The sequence below is a fragment of the Vipera ursinii genome (assembly GCF_947247035.1).
Source record: "Vipera ursinii genome assembly, chromosome: 9".
NCBI lineage: Eukaryota > Metazoa > Chordata > Lepidosauria > Squamata > Viperidae > Vipera > Vipera ursinii.
In genome coordinates this window covers 4810796-4832405 of record NC_139523.1, presented here as the reverse complement: position 1 = coordinate 4832405, position 21610 = coordinate 4810796, and the positions used below count along the sequence as shown (strand labels likewise).

At 43.0% G+C, this 21610-nt stretch overlaps 2 protein-coding genes across 12 annotated transcripts in view; one reads left to right on the top strand and one right to left on the bottom strand.

Annotated features, from left to right (window-relative positions):
• The window catches only part of TMEM39B (transmembrane protein 39B), a 313404-nt gene that overhangs the window by 150658 nt on the left and 141136 nt on the right, over positions 1 to 21610 (top strand). The window lies entirely within an intron of this gene.
• The window catches only part of SPOCD1 (SPOC domain containing 1), a 42503-nt gene that overhangs the window by 7158 nt on the left and 13735 nt on the right, over positions 1 to 21610 (bottom strand). For 7 of the 11 annotated variants that reach the window (XM_083369910.1, XM_083369913.1, XM_083369919.1 and 4 more), the window contains exons 4-13: positions 20004 to 20108; positions 18780 to 18843; positions 13282 to 13405; positions 12409 to 12568; positions 9636 to 9749; positions 7530 to 7655; positions 5838 to 5886; positions 3497 to 3617; positions 1086 to 1224; positions 124 to 213 (exon numbers count right to left, since the gene is read on the bottom strand). In XM_083369910.1, coding sequence (XP_083226036.1) covers positions 124 to 213; positions 1086 to 1224; positions 3497 to 3617; positions 5838 to 5886; positions 7530 to 7655; positions 9636 to 9749; positions 12409 to 12568; positions 13282 to 13405; positions 18780 to 18843; positions 20004 to 20108 — 1092 coding nt within the window. The remainder of the gene's footprint in view (positions 1 to 123; positions 214 to 1085; positions 1225 to 3496; positions 3618 to 5837; positions 5887 to 7529; positions 7656 to 9635; positions 9750 to 12408; positions 12569 to 13281; positions 13406 to 18779; positions 18844 to 20003; positions 20109 to 21610) is intronic. The other 4 variants (XM_083369914.1, XM_083369915.1, XM_083369916.1 and 1 more) reach the window with 4 other exon arrangements.

The window sequence follows — 21610 nt, the reverse complement described above, 5'->3', positions numbered from 1 at the left end:
ATGTACGGCTCATACGGAAAAAATAGAGTCCACCATATCCTATTTTTAGAAGTGGAAGTTAGTTTGTTAGGATATGAGTAACCATCCCTGAACAAAGGAAGAATTTGGGGAAAATGAAATTACCTCTCTCTTTGCTGGCCATATGCTATCTACATAAGCCCAGACATCCTTGGGGAGAATACATCCCTGTGACTGAAGAACTGTTGGTAAAGCCTACAAGAAATTAAAAGAGGCAAACTTTCAGTGTTGCAATAAAGGAAGTTCCATATCTGGTAGCAAGATTAATCCAACAGATACACTTTTTATCAGCATTCCTTATGGTATAGATAAAGGAGTCCCTGAGGATTTTATTCCACTAGTCATTGCTGACAATGCTGGAAATAAACACCACTTTCCAAACACCACATCTTGCAACTTCTTTTATAAAAGTAGCATTGTAATTCATTGTGTAGTTATGTATTTAACATTTACCCATGCTGGGTAATGTTCTAATGACAGAAGTGGAATTGCACACTCCTTCTTGGGGGCACAGGAGTCACTGTGCTAATATTATGTAAGTCAGGGCATCGGGAAATTGTCTGCTGCCATCACTGCATCCCAATGAGGAACAGCACTAAAATATTTTGGCCCTTTTGGGTGGTGTAATGGACGAGAAGAGGAATCAGAAGCTAATTCCCATTTCAACTTCAAAGACAGATGCCCCAAATCACATTGCCAAAATTGACCATTCTGTGGCCGAATTTCCGCAACAGGTCAGGTCTTGAGGTGCTGAGATGCTGCAACATGGGGTGTCAGGAGGCTGTGTGCATCTCACAGGTAGCCCGTAGCTGATTCAGTTACTCAAAGCTACCCTACCAGTGGGGTCCTTGGTGCTCTCTGAACTTGGCTGTTTTCTGCAGACATTTCATTACTCAACTAGGTAACATCTTCCTTGCTAGACTAGCACTGATGTCCTAGCACTGATGATGTTACCTAGTTGGGTAACGAAATATCTGCAAGAAAACAACTAAGCTTAGAAAGCCCCAAGGACCACACAAGTTCAACTCTGAGCTATAAATAGTCTCTTCTACAGGTTCAAACCCTACCTGAGAGAGATGCGAGCCAAAACCAGAAACAGGATACGCTTTGGCTACAAACTGCTTCACACTGAACATCTGGATAAGCCCATTCCAGATGACTGAGTAGCTGGACCGCTTTGCCACCTGTCGATTTCGGTTTGTCATGCTAGCAAAGGCAGACATAAAGAAAGAGAAAGAAATCTGCAGATCATGGTCTGTTGCACCAGTACGCACTAACTACTTCGAGTCTTCCTAGTTCATGTCTTAATTAATCACTACGGGTTTCCACTCTGTTTTAAGATGCTAATATTTCAACATGATAAATTTTGAATAGAAATTACTCCTGGAAGCCAAAGCAGGGGTTATTTGACATGGATCCAGTTGAAAGAATCACTTTGCTTGTACATTTAATAATCGAATAAAATTAAAGCTTAATAAAGAAATGCACAACAGATGTACTTGAGGAATGGTCACAGAGAAAGCCAACAAACAAGAAATGAAAGATGGGTTTCGTATCTAGTTGCCAACTGCTTGGCACTGACCAAAAGGTTCTAACCAGTTTCTTTCTGATTATGCTAATATCTCTTTTTGCCCAAAAGAAATGCATTGGGCTGCTATGGCCGAAGGACACTGGATTTATCTACTAGTCAAAGCCTGGACAGAAGAAGTAAACATAGAAGCAAGGCCCACATTTTCTCAACTCAAATATCTTCTTTCAGAGAGAAGGCAGACCATTCTGCATGGGATGGAAAAAGGAAACACTCTAGCCCAGGGGTAGGCAACCTCGGCTCTTTTATGACTCATGGACTTCAACTCCCAGAATTCCTGAGCCAGCCATACTGGCTCAGGAATTCTGGGAGTTGAAGTCCATGAGTCATAAAAGAGCCGAGGTTGCCTACCCCTGCTCTAGCCTCTTAAATCTCCACTCAACAAGCTTCTTGCTGTCCAGAAAAGAATTTGGAAGGCAATCGGCAGCTCAGCCATAAATTACCGTGTTGCCCCCAAGACCCACCCAGAAAATAAGCCCTAGCATGATTTTTAGGGTGCGCCTAATATAAGACCTACCCCAAAAATAAGCCTAGGGGGTGGGCATGGCCAGCACAGGAGGTAGCGAGCATGTGGGGGCTGACAAGTGTCCGGCCCCTTGGCGCAGCACAGGTCAGCCGAGCGAGGAGGCAGAGGTGGGGGGGGGAGGCAGGTGATCCAGACATGCTGTGTGGCTGCCTGGTTCGCGGGAGGTTCTCGCAGCAGCACCAGCAGCAGATGGAAGCAGAGGCACAGGGGGAGGCAAGCAATCCCGATGCGCTGCCCTCTCCGTCCCACCATCTCTCAGCTTGCCTGCAGCTGTGCCTGGACTGGCACATTGGGATTGCCAGGATTATGGCAAGAGAAGGCGGCTGTCAGGATTATCTGCCCCGGCAAGGCTGTGGGCAAGCTGAGAGAGGGTGGGACAGAGAGGGCAGCACATTGTGATTGCCTGTCCCAGCATGGCCGCAGACAAGCCGAGAGATGGTGGGATGGAGTGTGCGGTGCATTGAGAATGTCTGCCCTGGGATGGCTGCGGGCAAGCCAAGAAACGGTGGGATGAAGTGGGCAGCACATCGGGATCTCCTGCCTCCCCCTCCCCCACCTCTGACTTACTTGCGCTGTGCCAAGGGACCAGCAGGCTATGGCTGATGCAGGACACTGTCAGCCCCCGCATGCTCGCTGCCTCTTGTGCGCATGGCAGTGGGGTGGAGCACCCGGCTGGGCTGATCACCCTGGTACCATGTTTCCCCCAACATACGCCCTAGTGCATCTTTTGATGCCAAAAGAACCATAAGACCAGGTCTTATTTTCGGGGAAACGCGGTAGGAGAATACATTTGCAAAATGCAAAACGCAATCTTATCTGGTGGAAACTCAAATAATTTAGAGATGGCCATTAGATAAAAATAACAGTGCCACGTTTTGCTAGGGCTTCACTGTGTTAGTCTTTCAATATGTGTTCCCCTCCTGAATGTATTAGTGACTGGGAACTTGGGGGCACGGAGAGGTTTTGTCATTGCAAAACTGGCTGGTGTCAGCTTTGTTGCTGTCCAGCCACCACGTTTTTTGGCAGCCTGGTTTCCTTTTACCACTAACTCTTCCAAACAGAATTGCTTCCTCCAGGGAATTCCCCCACATAACATGGACAAAGTAGGTGAGATGCAGTTTCATGATATTGCCTTCTAGTGACACACCTGATGTTATGAGCTCCAGTACGCCATGTTAGTCACCTGAGAAGCTGGAATATTCTCATATTCTCATAGTATCCCTTAAGACTTTTCAATAAAAGGCAGCTTTTATTGAAAAGGTCGAGACACTAAGTGGTTTATGTTCACTGAACATGAACACGTGATTTGACAATCCTATATTCCACGTGATTTGAAAATCAAAAAATGAGCTACATAGACAGACCTGCCTTCATCCTGAGGTGTCTCCGAGCATGCGATATTTTGATGCAAAACCTGAGAGGGATTTGCCTCCTGCTTAAAAGTAAATTTATACCTGGCTGGCTCATTGTCAGCATCCAACTCTCCTGCAGAGCCAGAAAGAAAGATACTTGTAAGTGTTGTTTTCAATTACAGGTATTTCTCAACTTTACAGCCACAACTGGGACCACAATTCCCATTGCTAACCAAGGCGGTTGTTAAGTGAGTTGTGTCCAATTTTACAAACTTTTTTTTGCCATAGTTCTTAAGCAAATCACATGTTGTGAATACGTTGTGAATAAATTACACGAAGTGAATACATCATTAGTGAGGGAATCCCCCACGGACTTTGCTCGTCAGAAACCAACTGGGAAGGTCACAAATGGTGATCACATGACCCCTGGATGCTGCAACCGACGGCTGGATTCTACGATGGTTGCTTTTTCTCCTCCAAGTCATCCTGTGGCTCCCTCTGACAATGCCATTCCCTGGCGTATTCGGTTCATTCATTCATTCAAGTTTTTAAGAAGAGACTGGACAGCCATTTGTACGAAATGGTATAGGGCAGGAGTAGGCAACCTTGGCTCTTTTATGACTCGTGGACTTCAACTCCCAGAATTTAACAAAGAGAAGAGTGAGGGGTGACATGATAGCAGTGTTCCAATATCTCAGGGGCTGCCCCAAAGAAGAGGGAGCCAAGCTATTCTCCAAAGCACCTGAAGGCAGAACAAGAAGCAACAGATGGAAACTAGTCAAGGAGAGAAGCAACCTAGAACTAAGGAGAAACTTCCTGACAGTTAGAACAATTAACCGGTGGAACAACCTGCCTCCAGAGGTGGTGAATGCTCCAACACTGGAAGTTTTTAAGAAGAGACTGGACAGCCATTTGCCTGGAATGGTATAGGGTTTCCTTCCTGAGCAGGGGGTTGGACTAGATGACCTCCAAGGTCCCTTCCAACTTCTTCTTCTTCTTCTTCTTCTTCTTCTTCTTCTTCTTCTTCTTCTTCTTCTTCTTCTTCTTCTTCTTCTTCTTCTTCTTTCTTCTTCTTCTTCCTTCTTCTTCTTCTTCTTCTTCTTCTTCTTCTTCTTCTTATTATTATTATTATTATTATTATTATTATTATTATTATTATTATTTCTTCTGCATATGCTCAGAGACACTGTTACCCTGTCCAAACTAAACAATGGGTCATGTTTTAAAAAGTGGGGCTTCTGTTATTCTGCATCCAAGTTGTTCATAGGAAGGAGTTGAAGTCCACGAGTCATAAAAGAGCCAAGGTTGCCTACCACTGGTATAGGGTTTCCTGCCTGAGCAGGGGGTTGGACTAGATGACCTTCAAGGTCCCTCCCAACTTTATTATTATTATTATTATTATTATTATTATTATTATTATTATTATTATTATTATTATTATTATTATTATTATTATTATTTGGACAAAGACAGGCAGGGTCCCATAGCCTGAAGGTTTTCAGGTTCCCCAACAGTGATGGGAAAGAAACTGTTTGAAAGCCAACCTTCTGTTCCACTCATTTATTTCAGAATGATGTTAACTGGAAAAACATCCCGTGGATTTTGCAGCAAAGCCTGGAGCCATTACAGAACTCTGAATAGTCTGAATACAAAATTCAGAAGCACCAAAGCAGTTTTGAGCCTCTCCTACTCTAAGTCTCCCCTTTGAATGGTGCAGGAGTATGAACGGATTCCCAGAGAACACTGCAGAGTACAGGAAGCATTTGCGCTTCAGTTTGAGAGTCAGACAACACAGACTCACCCCCAACAGCCTGAGCTGGTCTTCAACAGTGAAGGGACCCAGGGCAGAAAACATCCTGCATCCAAGAAGGCTCCACACACATTTGCACTACTCAGGTGACCCTGAGGCCAACCTCCAGGTGGCCTCAACAACTCGCTAAAAGAATGCAAATGACCAGCTGTCTGCAAGGAATATAAATCCTTCCATTCCCCACCATCCAGTCAAAGTCAAAGTTTCTTGGATGAGAAGGGAAACGTCTTCAAAGAAAAAAACATGAAAGTTTAGTTGCCTCCTGAAAAAAAAGCACCTTATACTCTAAGTTGAAACAGAAATAAAACAGACCCAAATTCTTTAAAGCACATGAGTGCTTAGAATCACTTGGGCAATTGAGATTGGTTAGATGATTGTTCTTAATGTTTTAAGGTGTTTAGTTGTATAGGTTTAATATGGTCTTATATGTTGTTTTAACTGATTTTGACCGGGAGCTGCCAAGACTTGGTGAGAAAATGGGCAGCTAGATAAATGTTTTCAATAAATAAAATATTAACCAGATAAATAAATAAGTAAACTTACTTATTTGGTTGCTCCCGACTAATGATGGCACCTCAAGTAGCGATGATTCCTAAAAATAATATACCACCAGGAAATTTACTGTATTGAGCTTTTAATTTTTAGCCCCACCAGTTGACATCTATGATAAAGTCAATGAAGCTTTCAGCTTTAATAATATTTACTGTATGGAGCCCTTAGTCCAGGGGTCTTCAAACGAGGCCCTTTTATGACTTGTGGACTTCAACTCCCAGAATTCCTCAGCCAGGCCTGGCTGAGGAATTCTGGGAGTTGAAGTCCACAAGTCATAAATGGGCCACATTTGAAGACCCCTGCCTTAGTCAATGGAGCTGCTGTACCAAGAGGAAGACAGTTTGCTACAGGTAGACTTTGTCTTATGACCACAGCTGATAATTGAGTTACACCGGATTTTACATCATTTTTTTGCCACAGTTGTTAAGTGAATCATGCAATCATTAAGCAAATCCAGCTTCCCCCATTAACTTTGTAAGAAGCTGGCTGTCAGATCCACTAGCGTGTCCTGCCATTCTGTGGAAAAGGGGGGGAAGAGGGGGGAGGAGGAATGTTTGCTAGCATCCCTCACATACTTTCACTTTGCTGTAACTGCTTGGGAATTAGGGAGGGGGATTGTCTTAGAAGATAGAGCAGACTCCTTCCCAGCTGGTTCCAAGGCTGCCATGCCCTGAGAGTGCCCTGTTATCTACCCAGCACCTCAGCGTTCTCAAAACAACCTTGTGGCTACACATTGGCTGCCGGTTGTCTGGTTGGGGGGGGTGGGGGGCTGGGTTTGGGGAAGGGAAAGAATTGCTTTGTGCTTTGCACAGGACCTTCAGATTCCGCCTGACTTTTCTGTAACCACTTTCTCTCAGTAAAAGTGCTTTTGATTCAACTCAATGGAGTCAAGAATTTTACTTTCCTGGGGGACCAGCTGGGGCAGGCCCTTACACTGGCTGGGAAGGTTGCAAATACTAATCACATGACCCTGGGACACTGTAACCATTATAAATGCATGCTGGTTTTGATTACGTGACCATAGGGATGCTGCAACTGATGTGTGAGGACATCTGTAAGTCATTTTTTTTAGTGCTGTTGTAAGTTCAAATAGCTTACAAATGGTTGTGAATTGAGAACTACTGGTAACAATATCAGCGGAAATGTTAATACCAAGTAATGTTGCGTGTAGGATGATAAGAGTCAAAAGGGAACTTGGAAATATCCGGATGCCTTTTGCAAGGTTATTGCCACTATCTCTGACCAATTATACAGAATCCCAGGAATTTCACCATATATTATACAACATGAATGCAAACCCTTTTTAAAAAAATTTGGTTGATCTGCTGCTGCTTTTTTGCTCTTGGGGGGCGCAGCAAGCAAAATCAAAAACCAAATCAGCACAAAAAGTTGTAAATACATTAAAATAATAATAAATATTGAAACCAACTAAGAACTGAACTTCTGGTGATATCTCTATAACTTCACTGCAACGGAAACCGCCAATGCCGCAGAAGGCCTCCAGGGCAGAAGGATGGGTTTCTGACTAGAACACATCTTCACAAGGACCTCTCCTTCAGATCTTAACCATTTAATTGGGGGGAGGGGTGTGTAACCCTTGATATCTCTTCCTTCAAACTCAAGGGAATTGCCTACAGCAATGCTCAGTTGGTTGCTCTTGCCTGAACACTACTGTCTACTCACAATGATTTCTTCACATGCCACGTCTATTTCTACTTCTCTGTATATCTCTACAATTCCTTTGTGGGTGAATTTTTCAGAGCAACGCCTCGGCATTTCTCGCTCCTCTTTCTCAATCATCTCCAGTTCCTGCAAGCAACAGAATGACACAGACGTAGCTCCACGTACCGTAGGAGGGCCATTTCACACATGACTCCCATCTCAGATCTGTACCTTTGAATGTCAAGATGGTGACAAAGCAGCCGCTTCTGAAATAAGCTCCTGGCTTGTGACAGGCCTTAGCATTTTTGGCTTTACCCGACACCCCCCAAAATGCCACTCAAAAGCATGAAAAGAACCCAGATTAGCACCAGCAACGATAGTAAAGGTAAAGGTAAAGGTAAAGGTTCCCCCGCGCATGTGTGCTAGTCGTTTCCAACTCTAGGGGCCGGTGCTCATCTCCATTTCAAAGCTGAAGAGCCAGCGCTTGTCCGAGGACGTCTCCATGGTCATGTGGTCGGCAGGACTAGACGCCAAAGGCACACGGAATGCTGTTACCTTCCCACCGTAGTGATCCCTATTTTCCTACTGCATTTTTACGTGCTTTCAAACTGCTAGGTTGGCAGAAGCTGGGACGAGTAACAGGCGCTCACTCTGTTACATTATCAGTGCATGTTCTAATATAAGAGAGTACGGCATCTGTGTATGCATTCAGGTCTTGGTCTTCCAATACACTCCAGTCAGTGGTTTCAAAGCAGTCCTGCAACTGGCTGAAAGCACCCACTGGCCAGGTTTTGACCCTTTTCGTGACTGCCTGAGTTCTTTTGCTGAGAGGGACATACTTTGGGCACAACAGGAGTGAAAGATGGTCGGATGGGGGAGAGGGAAAGCTCTGTATGCTTGTTTCATATTAGAATACACGTGGTCTAAAGTGTTCTTTAAGACGTTATGACGAGTGCCTCAATTTGAATGAGGATTATGTCAAAAAGTAATGTAATGTTGTAGTGTTCTAATCTGTCTAATAAAAGTTCCGTACCTGCGACTGTGTGTCATTGATAACCAAACGGAGGTTTATTTCCAAATTGCCCTCGTATATCACTAAACCTTTCCAGGAGGCTTGCCTTCTGTCTGCAGAAATACAGGTAGTCCTTGACTTACGACCACAGTTGAGCCCAAAATTTCTGTTGCTAACTGAGACATTTGTTAAGTGAGTTTTGCCCCATTTTACAACCTTTCTTGCCACAGTTGAGAGAATCATTGCACTTGTTAATAGCACAGTTGTTAAGCGAATCTGGCTTCCCCACTGCTTATCGGAAAGTCGCAAGAGGTGATCACATGACCCCAGGACACTACAGCCGTCACAAATATGAATCAATTGCCAAGTGTCTGAGTTTTGATCACGTGACTATGGGAATGCTACAATGGTCATAAGGAGTGGTGGGATTCAGCCGGTTCGTGCCAGTTTGGCAGAACTGGTAGCTAATTTTTTGTTGCCCAGGCCCAGAATGGACTTCCGGAAGCGGCATCCACACAGAGAATCAGTTGTTCACCAATTTGAATCCCCCCACTCCTTCCTTCCTTCCTTCCTTCCTTCCTTCCTTCCTTCCTTCCTTCCTTCCTTCCTTCCTTCGGTGGGATTCAGGCAATTCGCACCACTTCGGCAGAACCGGGAGCTAATTTTTTGTTGCCCAGGCCCAGAATGGACTTCCAGAAGCGGCATCCACACAGAGAACCGGTTGTTCACATATTTGAATCCCACCACTGGTCATAAGTCACTTTTTTCAGAGTCGTTGTAACTCTGAATGGTGACTAAATGAACGGTTGTAAGTCGAGGACTACCTGTATCGATTTTTATACTTAGTTATTCATGTAAATCCCATCTTTATTATTTTCACAAATAACTCAAGGCGGTGAAGATTTTCAACACACCTTCCCCCTTCTATTGGGGGTAAGAGTCACTTGAAAGTAAGATGGCAGGGGGGGGTGTATAAACTTAATAAAACAAACAAACGTGGTTACCAATATTAGCTTTTGCAGGTGAGGGAAATAAGACTGGATTTGTACCCGCAGCAAATTCTTACCCTTCCAAATAAGTTAACCGAGCTGAAAAGGGCAGGGAACTCAACTCACGTGTTTGTTCTTCTTGGCTCTCCACTCTGCAAGTTCCTTGGAGGCCATCTCTAAAGAGCTCATCTGAACTAATTTCCTTGGGGTGATTTTTCGAAGCATCAACTTGTGGAAGAGCTGAGAGAAACGCAAGCAAAAGATGTTTTGCACAAGAGCTGTAATTAAAAGAATAGCTGAACTAAAGCCTCCTTATTCTCCTTCTCGTGAAAGAGTGCAAGAAACCAGCAATGCTTTTGAAACAAATAGTCATTTAGATTGCAAACCAGGATCTGTGATACAATATTCTAGCAAGCTGACCGGGTCAGCCAGTCTCTCACTGCAGTCTCTCTTGATTTCTCCAATTCAAAATGGATAAACTTCTTTCTTTCAAATCAGTGGGCAGGCCCCCATATAGGCATCTCACCATCCACTGACAGTAAGTCTTTTCTATCCCATGAATTGCCTTTATCTCGTCCCCAGCCCACAAAATAGCCTTAAGTTCTGCTTAGCTGTAGAAGCGTTAAGGTAATATTCACTACTTATTCCAGCACTGATCAAGGATGGTCTCCCAATAATGTCAAGATTTGTTGCCTTCATCACCTGTATAACCTTCCAGGAAGGACTGGGAGGTGAGTCAATGTCAGTCTTCACAACCATTTGTTTAATGTTTGAAAGTTTTATTTATTTATTCAATTGACATGTCACCCATCTCACGCTGAAAAGCACTGCAGATACAATGGCGTTGAAAAAAATGAATTACAACTGATCCTAACAGGATCCTTGCAGTGTCCCTGCAGTTTACATGATCAGAATTTGGGCACTTGGCAACCGACATGTATTTATGATGGTTGCAACATCCTGGGATTATGTTATTGCCATTTGTAGCTTCCCATCTGGTTTCTGAGAAGCAAAGTCCATGGAAGAAGTCAGATTTGCTTAACAACTGCATGATTCTCTGTAGCAAAGAAGAACATAAAAATCAGGCGAGACTCATTTAATTAACATATAGTTTAAAGATAAAAATTTTGGTCCCAATTGTGATCCTAAGGACTATCTGTAGAGGCAGTATATGGATCAACAAGGGTGAAAGCAAATTTTATGCTTGTGCAGCTTTCTGGCAACTCAAGGACGAATACATATTACCAGTAGTCCTTGTTTAGCAACCACAGTTGGAACCGGCAACTTAGTCATTAAGCAAAGCGGTTGTTAAGTAGAGTTATAAGAGTGCTGTACAGTTCTACTTCAGCTATTCTTTGCTTTACAGACTTGCAAAGGTCATAAATGCAAGGACTGGCCATAAAGTTACTTTTTCATCCCTGTCATAACTGTGAGCAGTCACTAAACACAGAAGTTGCTAAATGAAGTTGCTACCTGTACTATCCCTAAGTGCAGAATTAAGCCCAAGAATTGCACGAAAAGCTTGTTTGAAACCTTACCTAAATCACAAATCTAGCAGAATTTGGAGGAGCCGTAAGCCACTAAACTGCAGCCTCCTTGTCCTCCCTTTTATACAGGTAATCCCCGAGTTACGAGGGTTCACTTAACACTCATTCAAAGTTACATGATAAACGCCCCCTAGTGCTTACAAGCAAGTCCCAAAATTATGAATATTGCAGCACCACGGCAGTCGTTCGCCCTTACGAGCGACCGCAGTGGCACTGCAGCATTCACCCTGGTTATTCCCTCCCTCCCCCCCACCCCCATCCCGTGTCTCCCTAGGCACCAGGCCTTCAATACTCAACCTTCGAAGATTTGAGATTCTTCACTTTCTTGGCTGCCCCAGGCCTTCGGTGCGTTCACAAAGAATGGAGGCCTAAAATAATGCAAGATCACGCAAGATCAGTGGGACACGATCTCACGCTATTGATCTCGTGTGATCTCATGGTACTTTAGGCCTCCGTTCTCTGCAACAAAAAATGGAACCGAAGCCGGGGGATGCTTTTGCAGCCCTCCGGCAGCCTGATCTGGGCACCGGAGGCCTTCTCCAGCCCGCTGCCGCCCAGATCTGAGACCGGGGGACACTTCTATGGCCCTCTGGCAGCCCGATCCAGGCGCTGGATGCCTTCTCAGGCCACTGAAGGACTGCAGAAGTGTCCCGTGGCCTCAGATCCGGGTGGCAGCAGCCTGGAGAAGGTGTCCAGTGCCTGGATCACACCGCCGGAGGGCCACGGAAGCATCCCGCAGCCTCAAATCCGGGCAGTAGCAGGAACCGCAGCAGAGAGGAGACGGATCTTTTATAGGTGAGTCCGGCACAGCAGGAAGAGAAGGGGAAGCATGAGGTATCTTAGTGGGTCGGGAAGGCCTTGGGGGCCTGTTCCCTTACTAGGCCCTCCATGGCCTTCCCCAGCCTGAGATACCTCATATTCACTTGCCGTGTGCATCTTAATGAGCAAGGGAGTGATCTCGTTCAAGGTACAAGATTCACTCCCACGAGTTTTTGAGTTGCGAGCGGAATGGGCGGGCTCCATTACACTTGTAACTCGGGGACTACCTGTACTATACTAAATAAAAACTGGGCAAGAATAATTTATAATTTATCTTATAAATTATCATTTACCTTAATTATTAATTAGTCTTACAATTTATAAGAACAATTTATCCTGCTCACTAGATATTTGGTTTAAAAGTACCCTTATTGGTTAAATGTAATTTTAAATGGAACAAAAAAATGAATGACAGCCCAGGATGGTAATAAAGAAAGCCACACTTTGAGTTCCTTGCTTCATAGTTAAGATTCTCTTTAATGTTTTCAAATGAATAATGAGGCAATTTAGCTTGCATTTTTTGTATATCTAACCTGGTTGTCTGCTGATTTCAGATTGAAGAGCAGACTGCGATACTTGTTTTTGTAAAGCCGATCCACACAGCCAAAGTGCCTGAATATCTCCATCTCCACTTTCTTTGCTATTTTTGATGCGATATTTTTCTGCACATCCAGGTCAGGGCAAACATTCAGCCTGAAATACAGAGGCAGGATATAAGTTGGTCTAAACCAGTCAATCGCTCGCACCAAATAACATTTAGGCCATTTAGAATGCTGTTCGCTTAAGACTTTTCAATTAAACGCATTATTTAAAGATACTGGAAAATACCAAGGAAGATTATTTGCTTTGGAGTTCCAGGAATCAGACAAGAGGCCAACTCAAGCTATGACTATCCTGAAGGGTGCTGGATGAATGTTGGCGGTCCTCATTCTCTTAATCTAGCTCAAAAATTATATTCATGAGGCAAGGAAGCTACCTATACTATCCCATGTAAGTAAAGCAAATGGGACTTCCAATTGCCACCATCACAAAGAGGGTCTGTGTTAGCAAAACAGAAACATAGAAGGAATGTTTGCTAATTCAAGCATCCTTGAAGTGTCTGGTTCTCAGTAAGCTTTTGTCAAAATTTCGCTCACAACTGATAGGCTTCTTTGTATCAAGACAATAATTCTTTCTTGAAGACAGTAACAGTACAATCTCCAGTGCACACTGCTAAATAAGTACGTTCTGCAGTTTGAGCCTCGATAATTGGTTTGGGGTCCTGCATTTCATTCCACACATCAATTAATTTTTAATTACATTTTTTTTATCAAATTTGAATTCCAATTTGATTAATAATGGTAATTAAAAATAATTTAATTTGTCCCCCTCCTGTATACCAAGGATATCCAGCCATGATAACCTACCTTTTCTGGAGGGCTTCTGTCAAGGCTTCCATCACCTTCACGCGACTTTGCTCTTGAGAGAGCCACGACCGAGGCATTGGCTTGGGAGTCTTTTTTTGTGCCGCCTTCCGTTTTGTTCTGCAGTCTTTTAAAATAATAGGAAATACTTGAGACAATAGAACAGAGGGATTTGCAAAAGGAAATTTTAGGAAGGCCTACTATTACTTCGTTGCTAAGAACTCTACTCTCTTCCGATTTGTATGTATGCATTTAGTACAATAGAAGAATGCTTCCCTAACAGTTCAAATTTTTTTTTAAAAAAAGCTTCATTCTCATCCTTCCAATTAGTTTAATGAAATTTGCCTCAGATATCTTGTATGAAGACATGTACCAGTTCAAAAACTCTTAATTATCAACCCAGATTCAAAAATTAAAATCATTGCAGAATTAAATCAGAGAATTAGGGGGGAACAATTTAGACCTTGGCACTCGTTTATTTTCGAGTAATAAAAAAAAGAACTTGCTGTAAAGCTGCATTTTTCAAACTGGCAACTTTAAGATAGATGGACATAGACTCCCAGAATTCCTCAGGCACAATGCTGGCTGGGGAATTCTGGGAGTTGAAGTCCACACGTTTTAAACTGGCCAAGTTTAAAGAAATGTAAAGAAATCAGAACAGGAATTCAAATTACCAGACTGTCAGGGGGGAAAACTTAGCAAAGACAAGAAGCCGCACACCACAAACATCTCACTTTTAAGAATCAGAGGTTTATTAAATTTTTAGAACACACAATCAGTACTTACATACCATAACCCAGGGATCCACAACCTATGGTCTGTGGCCCGGGATTGGGCCTCAGGCTCTTGGCCAGCAGGCTGCGGAAATGGCTGGCCTGTGCGCGCACGCAAGAGCGTGCATTTCCCCCACTTGCGCTAGCGCCCACAGCCTCGTTTGTGCAGGTACGAATGGGGATGCTAGCACAGGGTGGGTGTCTGCAGCCCGTTTGTGCATGTGCTGCTAGCCCAGGTGGTTTGCCACTAGCCACCGTGGGGGTTTCACGGATGTTCACGCATGCGTACAGTGCCAGCACATACCGCATGCGTGAATGGGGCTGCTAGTGCCACACCAGTGTGCATGGCCCTGTGCATGCGCATGCACACACACCACTGTTGAAGCTGTAGTCCTCAAGCCGGAAAGTTTGCAGACTCTGCCATAACCCATTGCAATGAGGAGGGACAGCCTGTGGCCAATTGGCCCCGACCCTTTGTTCTCTCATTCTTTTATACCTTAAAACTACAAACACATGATCGCCGAGATTCCAATAATAGCTAAATCAGTTCCTTGTTCTTTCTTCTGACCACAGATTTCCACACAGCCGTTTCCACACGTGTCATTGTGAAATCTATGTGTCGTTGCAAAAACAGTTCCTTAATTCACATACATTCTAGTTTCGGGTTCTATACATATGAAGAAATAGACAGATTTGCAAAAGCATAATGTTTCAGAAAGGTCACAGTTCTGGTTACAGATATTTTTTTGCAGTAGGCACAGGGCCTTAACCTAATAAATACATTTGATCACATTATTACCTATCAAGGATACTTCAAAAGATATCAGTGAATATTATTTTTCTCTTACAATTCCAAATCAAAAAAGATGCAAAACAGAAATTGTTGAGCTTGTTATCAGAAGCATCTTTTCATTCCGCTTCGATTTTCCTGGCCTTCTCTTTTGTCCTGGAAATTCCAAGGTTTGCTTTCAAGGTCTGGGAACTAGGATTAATCACGTGTCTCTTTGTCTATATGACATGAAGATGTGGATTATAATTTTTCTGGCTTGGCAGCTCGCAGGCTGCCATTCACCTCCAGTGCAGTTACTAATGCTTTTTACAAGATATCAGCCCTGAATTTAAATCACACAGAATTTTGTATTTTTCCATATATACTTCTAACTGATTCTACAAATAAAACAGGAGTTTAAAATATCCACCAAATGAAATGCATAACCCATTAATACATGACAGATATTCTCCAGAGCCTGTCAGATTTCAAGATTTTACAGGACATGATGAGCACTCCTGAATTCTTGCTGACATTGCAATAAAACATTCTAGCAAGAAGGATTTTATCTTCTTCATAGCTCCTTCTTCAGGGAAGCTGTTTCACCAACAGCTGCCCCTCCTATTCCTCCCTCAACATCACATATACATATACATATACATATACATATACATATACATATACATATACATATACATATACATATACATATTATACATATACATATACATATACATATACATATACATATACATATACATATACATATACATATACACAGTGCTTTTTTTGTAAAAGAAAAATGTGCTGGAACTCACACATGTCATACAACCTGCCTTGCCTACCCTAAAAGGTTCCATCCAAAAAAGGTGCCGGAACTCCGTTCTGAGTGTTCTATGAGAAAAAAAGCCCTGCATATACATATACATATACATATACATATACATATACATATACATATACATATACATATACATATACATATACATATACATATACATATACATATACTGTATATAAAAGGTAAAGGTAAAGGTTCCCCCGCACATGCGTGCTAGTCGATTCCAACTCTAGGAGCCGGTGCTCATCTCCGTTTCAAAGCCGAAGAGCCAGCACTTGTCCGAGGACGTCTCCGTGGTCATGTGGCTGGCATGACTAGACGCCAAAGGCGCATGGAACGCTGTTACCTTCCCACCGGAGTGGTCCCTATTTTTCTACTTGCATTTTTACGTGCTTTCGAACTGCTAGGTTGGCAGAAGCTGGGACGAGTAACAGGCACTCGCTCTGTTACGTGGCACTCGGGATTCGATCCGCCAAACTGCCAACCTTCTGATCGACAAATTCAGCGTCCTAACCCACTAAGCCACCGTGTCCCTGAATACTGTATATACATATACATATACACACACACAGAGATAGATAGATAGATAGATAGATAGATAGATAGATAGATAGATAGATAGATAGATAGATAGATAGATAGATAGATAGATCTACCACACTCACAGCCATGTCTATAAATCAATTCTTGGGAAATTCCATGGCCAAAAGAGATTCTGGGATTTGTCAAGTAGTATTTATGATTACTGAAATATCGAAAAATCCCTGAACTGTGTGAGATTCATGGAGATTTGAAAAGTCAAGATATACAAGAGAATAAGGCTTCAACCATGCAGCTATAACAACCATCTTTGATTTTTTTTTTACCTCCACAAAGATGCCTCTAATTTATCCTCATAATCTGTGAAATATTATATATGCTGATGGCATTTTTTCAAGATATTAATCCTTAGCCAATCATTTACCAGTATCCTGACTTTGGACCAGCATCTAAAAACCTCCCTCTCACAACAAGACAGACTTGCCCATTCTATAAATTATCCCGTTACTGCATTGAGATGGATCAAACTGGGAGCTCTTATATGTTCTATTTGCTCTTTATGACCAATAAATCTCACGATTCCCAGCTGATCGTCTATGTGATACAGGGGACAGGCCCACAGCAAGCTGACATTTGTTCAAACTCTTACTCCGTCATAAAGCTTATTGCATTTAAAAACACCAATATGTCTGCAGACAATTCTGTTTGTGCCCTCCAGGCTCTGCGCTCAATGGGATGTTTAATTAAAAAATAACTGCAAGCAAAATTAAGGAGGAAATGGGGAAGTTATAAGGGAAAGCACCAGCTTCTAGCATTAACCGTATTTCAAAAAATGCCTCTGGGGGCCATAACATTCCTATAAAATAAAAATAAATGGGGTTATTTTGTTTGGAAATCTGCCTCCTTGCTGAGAACTACAGGAAAAATAAGCCGTGGAGGCTGAATGGTGTATTCTACAATACAGTATTGGTGAGAAGCATCCTTAGTTTTACATTTTTAAAAACTGGAGGCTGGCCATGAGAGCTATTGGGTAACACAGCCAAAATACAATATCAAACTTTCCAGTGTTGTCACCAGCCCTTGATGTTGTGATTCAGGGTCAGCCTGTGGGTTCGGCAGTTGGGTCGGATGACTCAGATGAGGGGGAGGAGTGGGGTGTTGAAGAACTTGCTGATGATGGCTTTGAGGCTCCGCAGAGCCCCCAGCCAGGCCCCTCCCACCTGGTGGAGACCCAGCTGTGTGAGCCTGACAGCGTGGATGAAGATGACCCACAGCTGGCCCTGTTCAAGGACGCCCGATGCAGGAGGCAGTCAAGTAGGAGTAAACAGAGGAAGGCAATGGGGCTTCTCGGAAGGAGGGAGAGAGAAGCCACGCCCTGAACTCTTTATAAAGGACTTGTGTGGGGAGGGCTGGTTTGCTGAAAGCAACCGCTCAGATAGTGTTTCAAAGCTCCGGTATCTTGGTTCGTGTCTTGTTTGTTTTTGTAATAAATTTGGCAGACGTATTCCAGCCTCTTGCCGTCTGTAAAGGGGTTGCCTTTTCTGCAAGGCCGGTACCAGGCTGGTACAGAACACTTGAACTGGGAATCGCTGATCATGGGGTTAACCTTAATCCACTTGTATTAATTTGCTCCTGAACAGATAAAATAAACAAATCCTCAACTATCCAACAGTCTCCTTTCTGCTACAATATGAAGGACCGGAGTGTCTGTGGAGATTCTCAGTCATCCAGGTCATGGTTGTCCCAAAGTACTTTTTCAAAAGGCAACTGGACTTTGCCTTTTCTTTGAAGATGTTTCGCTTCTCATCCAAGAAGCTTCTTCAGTTCTGACTGAGTGGAAGAGAATGAAAGGTTTTATATTTCTTGCAGTCATCTGATCGTTAGCACTAAGTTACTGCAAGGAATATAAATGCTTCCATTCTCCACCATTCAATCAGAACTGAAGAACCTTCTTGGATGAGACGTGAAATGTCTTCAAGGAAAAACAAAGAAAGTCCAGTTATCTTTTGAAAAAGCACCTTTAGGAAGGATCAAAGTCAGAACTGATATCTGAAAGCATGTCACATTTACTTTTTTATAAGATGCCCTGTGTCAACGCTGCTAACATCGGATGTTTTTGCATTGACAACAGATGGAGATGCAGCCATTTTCTTTTTTTTGCTTTTAGAGTTAGATGATGCTGGGGAGGGGAGGGGGTGGGAATGTGCATGAGACTCTAGCTAGACATAATAATACTGAACCTAGTGTGAGAACCAAGGTTGTTGAAATAAGAGATGATCAAGAATTGGCGGGCTGGAGAGCTGGAGGAGAAGGCTGTCCTTCAAACTAATTGGGGAATGTGATTTATGACTGTTAATTGAGGGAGGGAATTGTGCTTTGATACTATGTGCTCAGGAGAGGGGAACTTAATTTTTGGCTTCGATTATGTTAGTGCTGATGCTATGCTACTCAAATAAAGATTCTTTAAGGTAAACAATGCCTCGAAGTTCTTGGCCGAGTTTCATCTGTCGGAACCATGACACCCAGATCCTTTGGCTGGTTATAAATACCATAAGCAAATAAACTAGCAGCAACTTACCTAAATACATGGTTCTATCTTTTTTTCTCTCTGAAGACAGCCTGGCGTCACTACCTTCACGTATCTTGCATTACAGGAATTATGACAACCATGCAAGGAAAACAACCGGGATTAAATTAATAGTTTCTTGCAGACTTGAATTGGAATTAAATTACCCATTGGTTAGTCACTGTTAGTGTGCAGCCCACAGTTGCATAGGAGAAAAAGAAGGTTTACCTACGAGTGGGCTCAGGCATCACGTCAATCCATGGATTGTTTAATGTTTAAAAAATGTAAACAAAATTAAGGAACAAAAGGGGAAGTTATAAAGTAAAGCACCAAACCCAGAAAGCTGGTCCTGCCTGCTGTGCAGCAGCCAATGAAAACACTCACTAAGATTTCAAAAGACTTTATTCTGTGCCAAAAAAGGACACAGGGGGATCAATCTCTCTAGGTGTGTGTAAAGGCCATGCTTTAAACAATACAGGCCACCGGAGCAGCTACATATAGCTTCTTTTCCTCAGGCAAAATGGGCCCCCAAAAGAGATTTAACTGACTCTGAAAAGTCAAAAATCGTAAAACGTATTTCAGAGGAATGCAGCCCTCTCGAAATTGCTATTGGGGGCGTGATCACAGAACCAACAAATGTTTTATTGCAAAGAGTCAACAGGGTGGCAAGAAATGTGTTGAGAAAAAAAGAGGCACATTAAGAGGCCAAAGATTTGAGAAGAATCAAACGTGAAGCTACCCAGGAACCCATCATCCTCCAGAGCTGTCGTATTCCAGAACTGCAACCTAGCTGGAGTGACCAGAAGTACAAGGTGTTCAGTACTCAGAGACATGGCCAAGGTAAGGAAGGCTGAAATCCAACCACCACTGAACAAGACACGTAAGTTGAAACGGCGAGACTGGGCCAAAGAATATCTGAAGGCAGATTTTTCAAAAGTTTTAGGGATGAGAGTGACTCTTGACGGACCAGGTGGATGGGCCCGTGGCTGGATCAGTAATGGGCACAGAGCTCCACTTCGATCAAATGCCAGCAAGGTGGGAGGTAGTGTACTGGTATGGGTTGGTATTATTTAAGATAAGCTAGTTGGACCTTTTTTGGGTTGAAGATGGACTCAAAAATCACCTCCCAAACCTACTGCCAGCCTTCCTTATCTCGGCCATCATCTTTCCTTACCTTTGACATAGCAAAGGAAGATGAAAAATAACAACATTAAATGAAACTTTGAAATGATTCACCTTAGCATTTGAAGAATCCTCCAGTTCTGTAAGTTTTCCCAATCTGGACTTTTTCTGATTAACGCTGGGACTTCCAAGAAGTTTCACTAGTGACCCAAACAGTTCCTGGAGGAAAAACTCCACACAATTACAGGTAGCCCTTGACTTACAACAGTTTGTTTAGTGACCATTCAAAGGTACAACGGCACTAAAAAAGTAATTTATGATCATTTTTCACACTTACGACAAATACAGCATCCTGTGGTCACATGATCAAAATTCAGACACTTGGCAACTGACTCATATTTATGACTGTTGCAGTGTCCTGAGGTCATGTGATCACCTTTTGCAACCTTCTGACAAGCAAGGTCAATAGGCAGCCAGATTCACTTAACAACCGGGTTACTAACTTAACAACTGCAGGGATTCACTTAACAATTGTGCCAAGAAAGGTCGTAAAATGGGGCAGGATTCATTTAACAATTGTCTCACTTAGCAACAGAAATTTTGGACTCAATTGTGGTTGTACGTCGAGGACTACCTGTATGGTAAAATGTCTTTTAAAAATTATTCTGATTTTAAAACAGAATAATAACAGAGTAAGAGTTGGAAGGGACCTTGGAGGTCATCTAGTCCAACCCCCTGCTCAGGCAGGAAACCCTATACCATTTCAGACAAATGGTTGTCCAGTCTTCTAAAAAACTTCCAGTCTTGGAGAATTCACCACTTCTGGAGGCAGGTGGTTCCACTGGTGAATTATTCTCACTGTCAGGAAGTTTCTCCTTAGTTCTAGGTTGCTTCTCTCCTTCATTAGTTTCCATGCGTTGCTTCTTGTCCTGCCTTCAGGTGCTTTGGAGAATAGCTTGACTCCCTCTTCTTTGTGGTAGCCCCTGAGATATTGGAACACTGCTATCATGTCACCCCTCACCCTTCTCTTCATTAGACTAGACCAGGGGTAGGCAACCTCGGTTCTTTTATGACTCATGGACTTCAACTCCCAGAATTCCTGAGCCAGCCATGCTGGCTCAGGAATTCTGGGAGTTGAAGTCCATGAGTCATAAAAGAGCCGAGGTTGCCTACCCCTGGACTAGACATTCCCAATTCCAGCAACCGTTCCTTATATGTTTTAGCCTCCAGTCTCCTAATAATCTTTGTTGTGCTTTTCTGCATTCTTTCTAAAGTCGCAACATCTTTTTACATCGTGGCAATCAAAACTGGATGCAGTATTCCAAGTGTGGTCCAAATCATTGCTGAAGATGTTGAAGAGTACTGGGCCTAAGACAGAGCCTTAGGGTGCCCCACTGCATGCTTCCCTTCTTGTTAATGCAGTTCCATTGAGGATTACTTGCTGAGTACGGTTTGTCAGCCAGTTACAAATCCATCAGGTGGTGATGCTGTCTAACCCACCTTTTTCTATCTTATCAAGTAGTAGGTTGTGTTCTACTTTATCAAATCCCTTATTGAAGTCCAAGTAAATTATATCCACAGCATTCCTCTGGTCCACTAATTTTGCCACTTTGTCAGAGTGCAATAAGATTTGTCTAGCATGATTTGTTTTTGACAAACCCATGCTGGCTTTTGGTTATGACTTTGTTTGCCTCCAGGGGTTCACTGATTCGTTGCTTGAT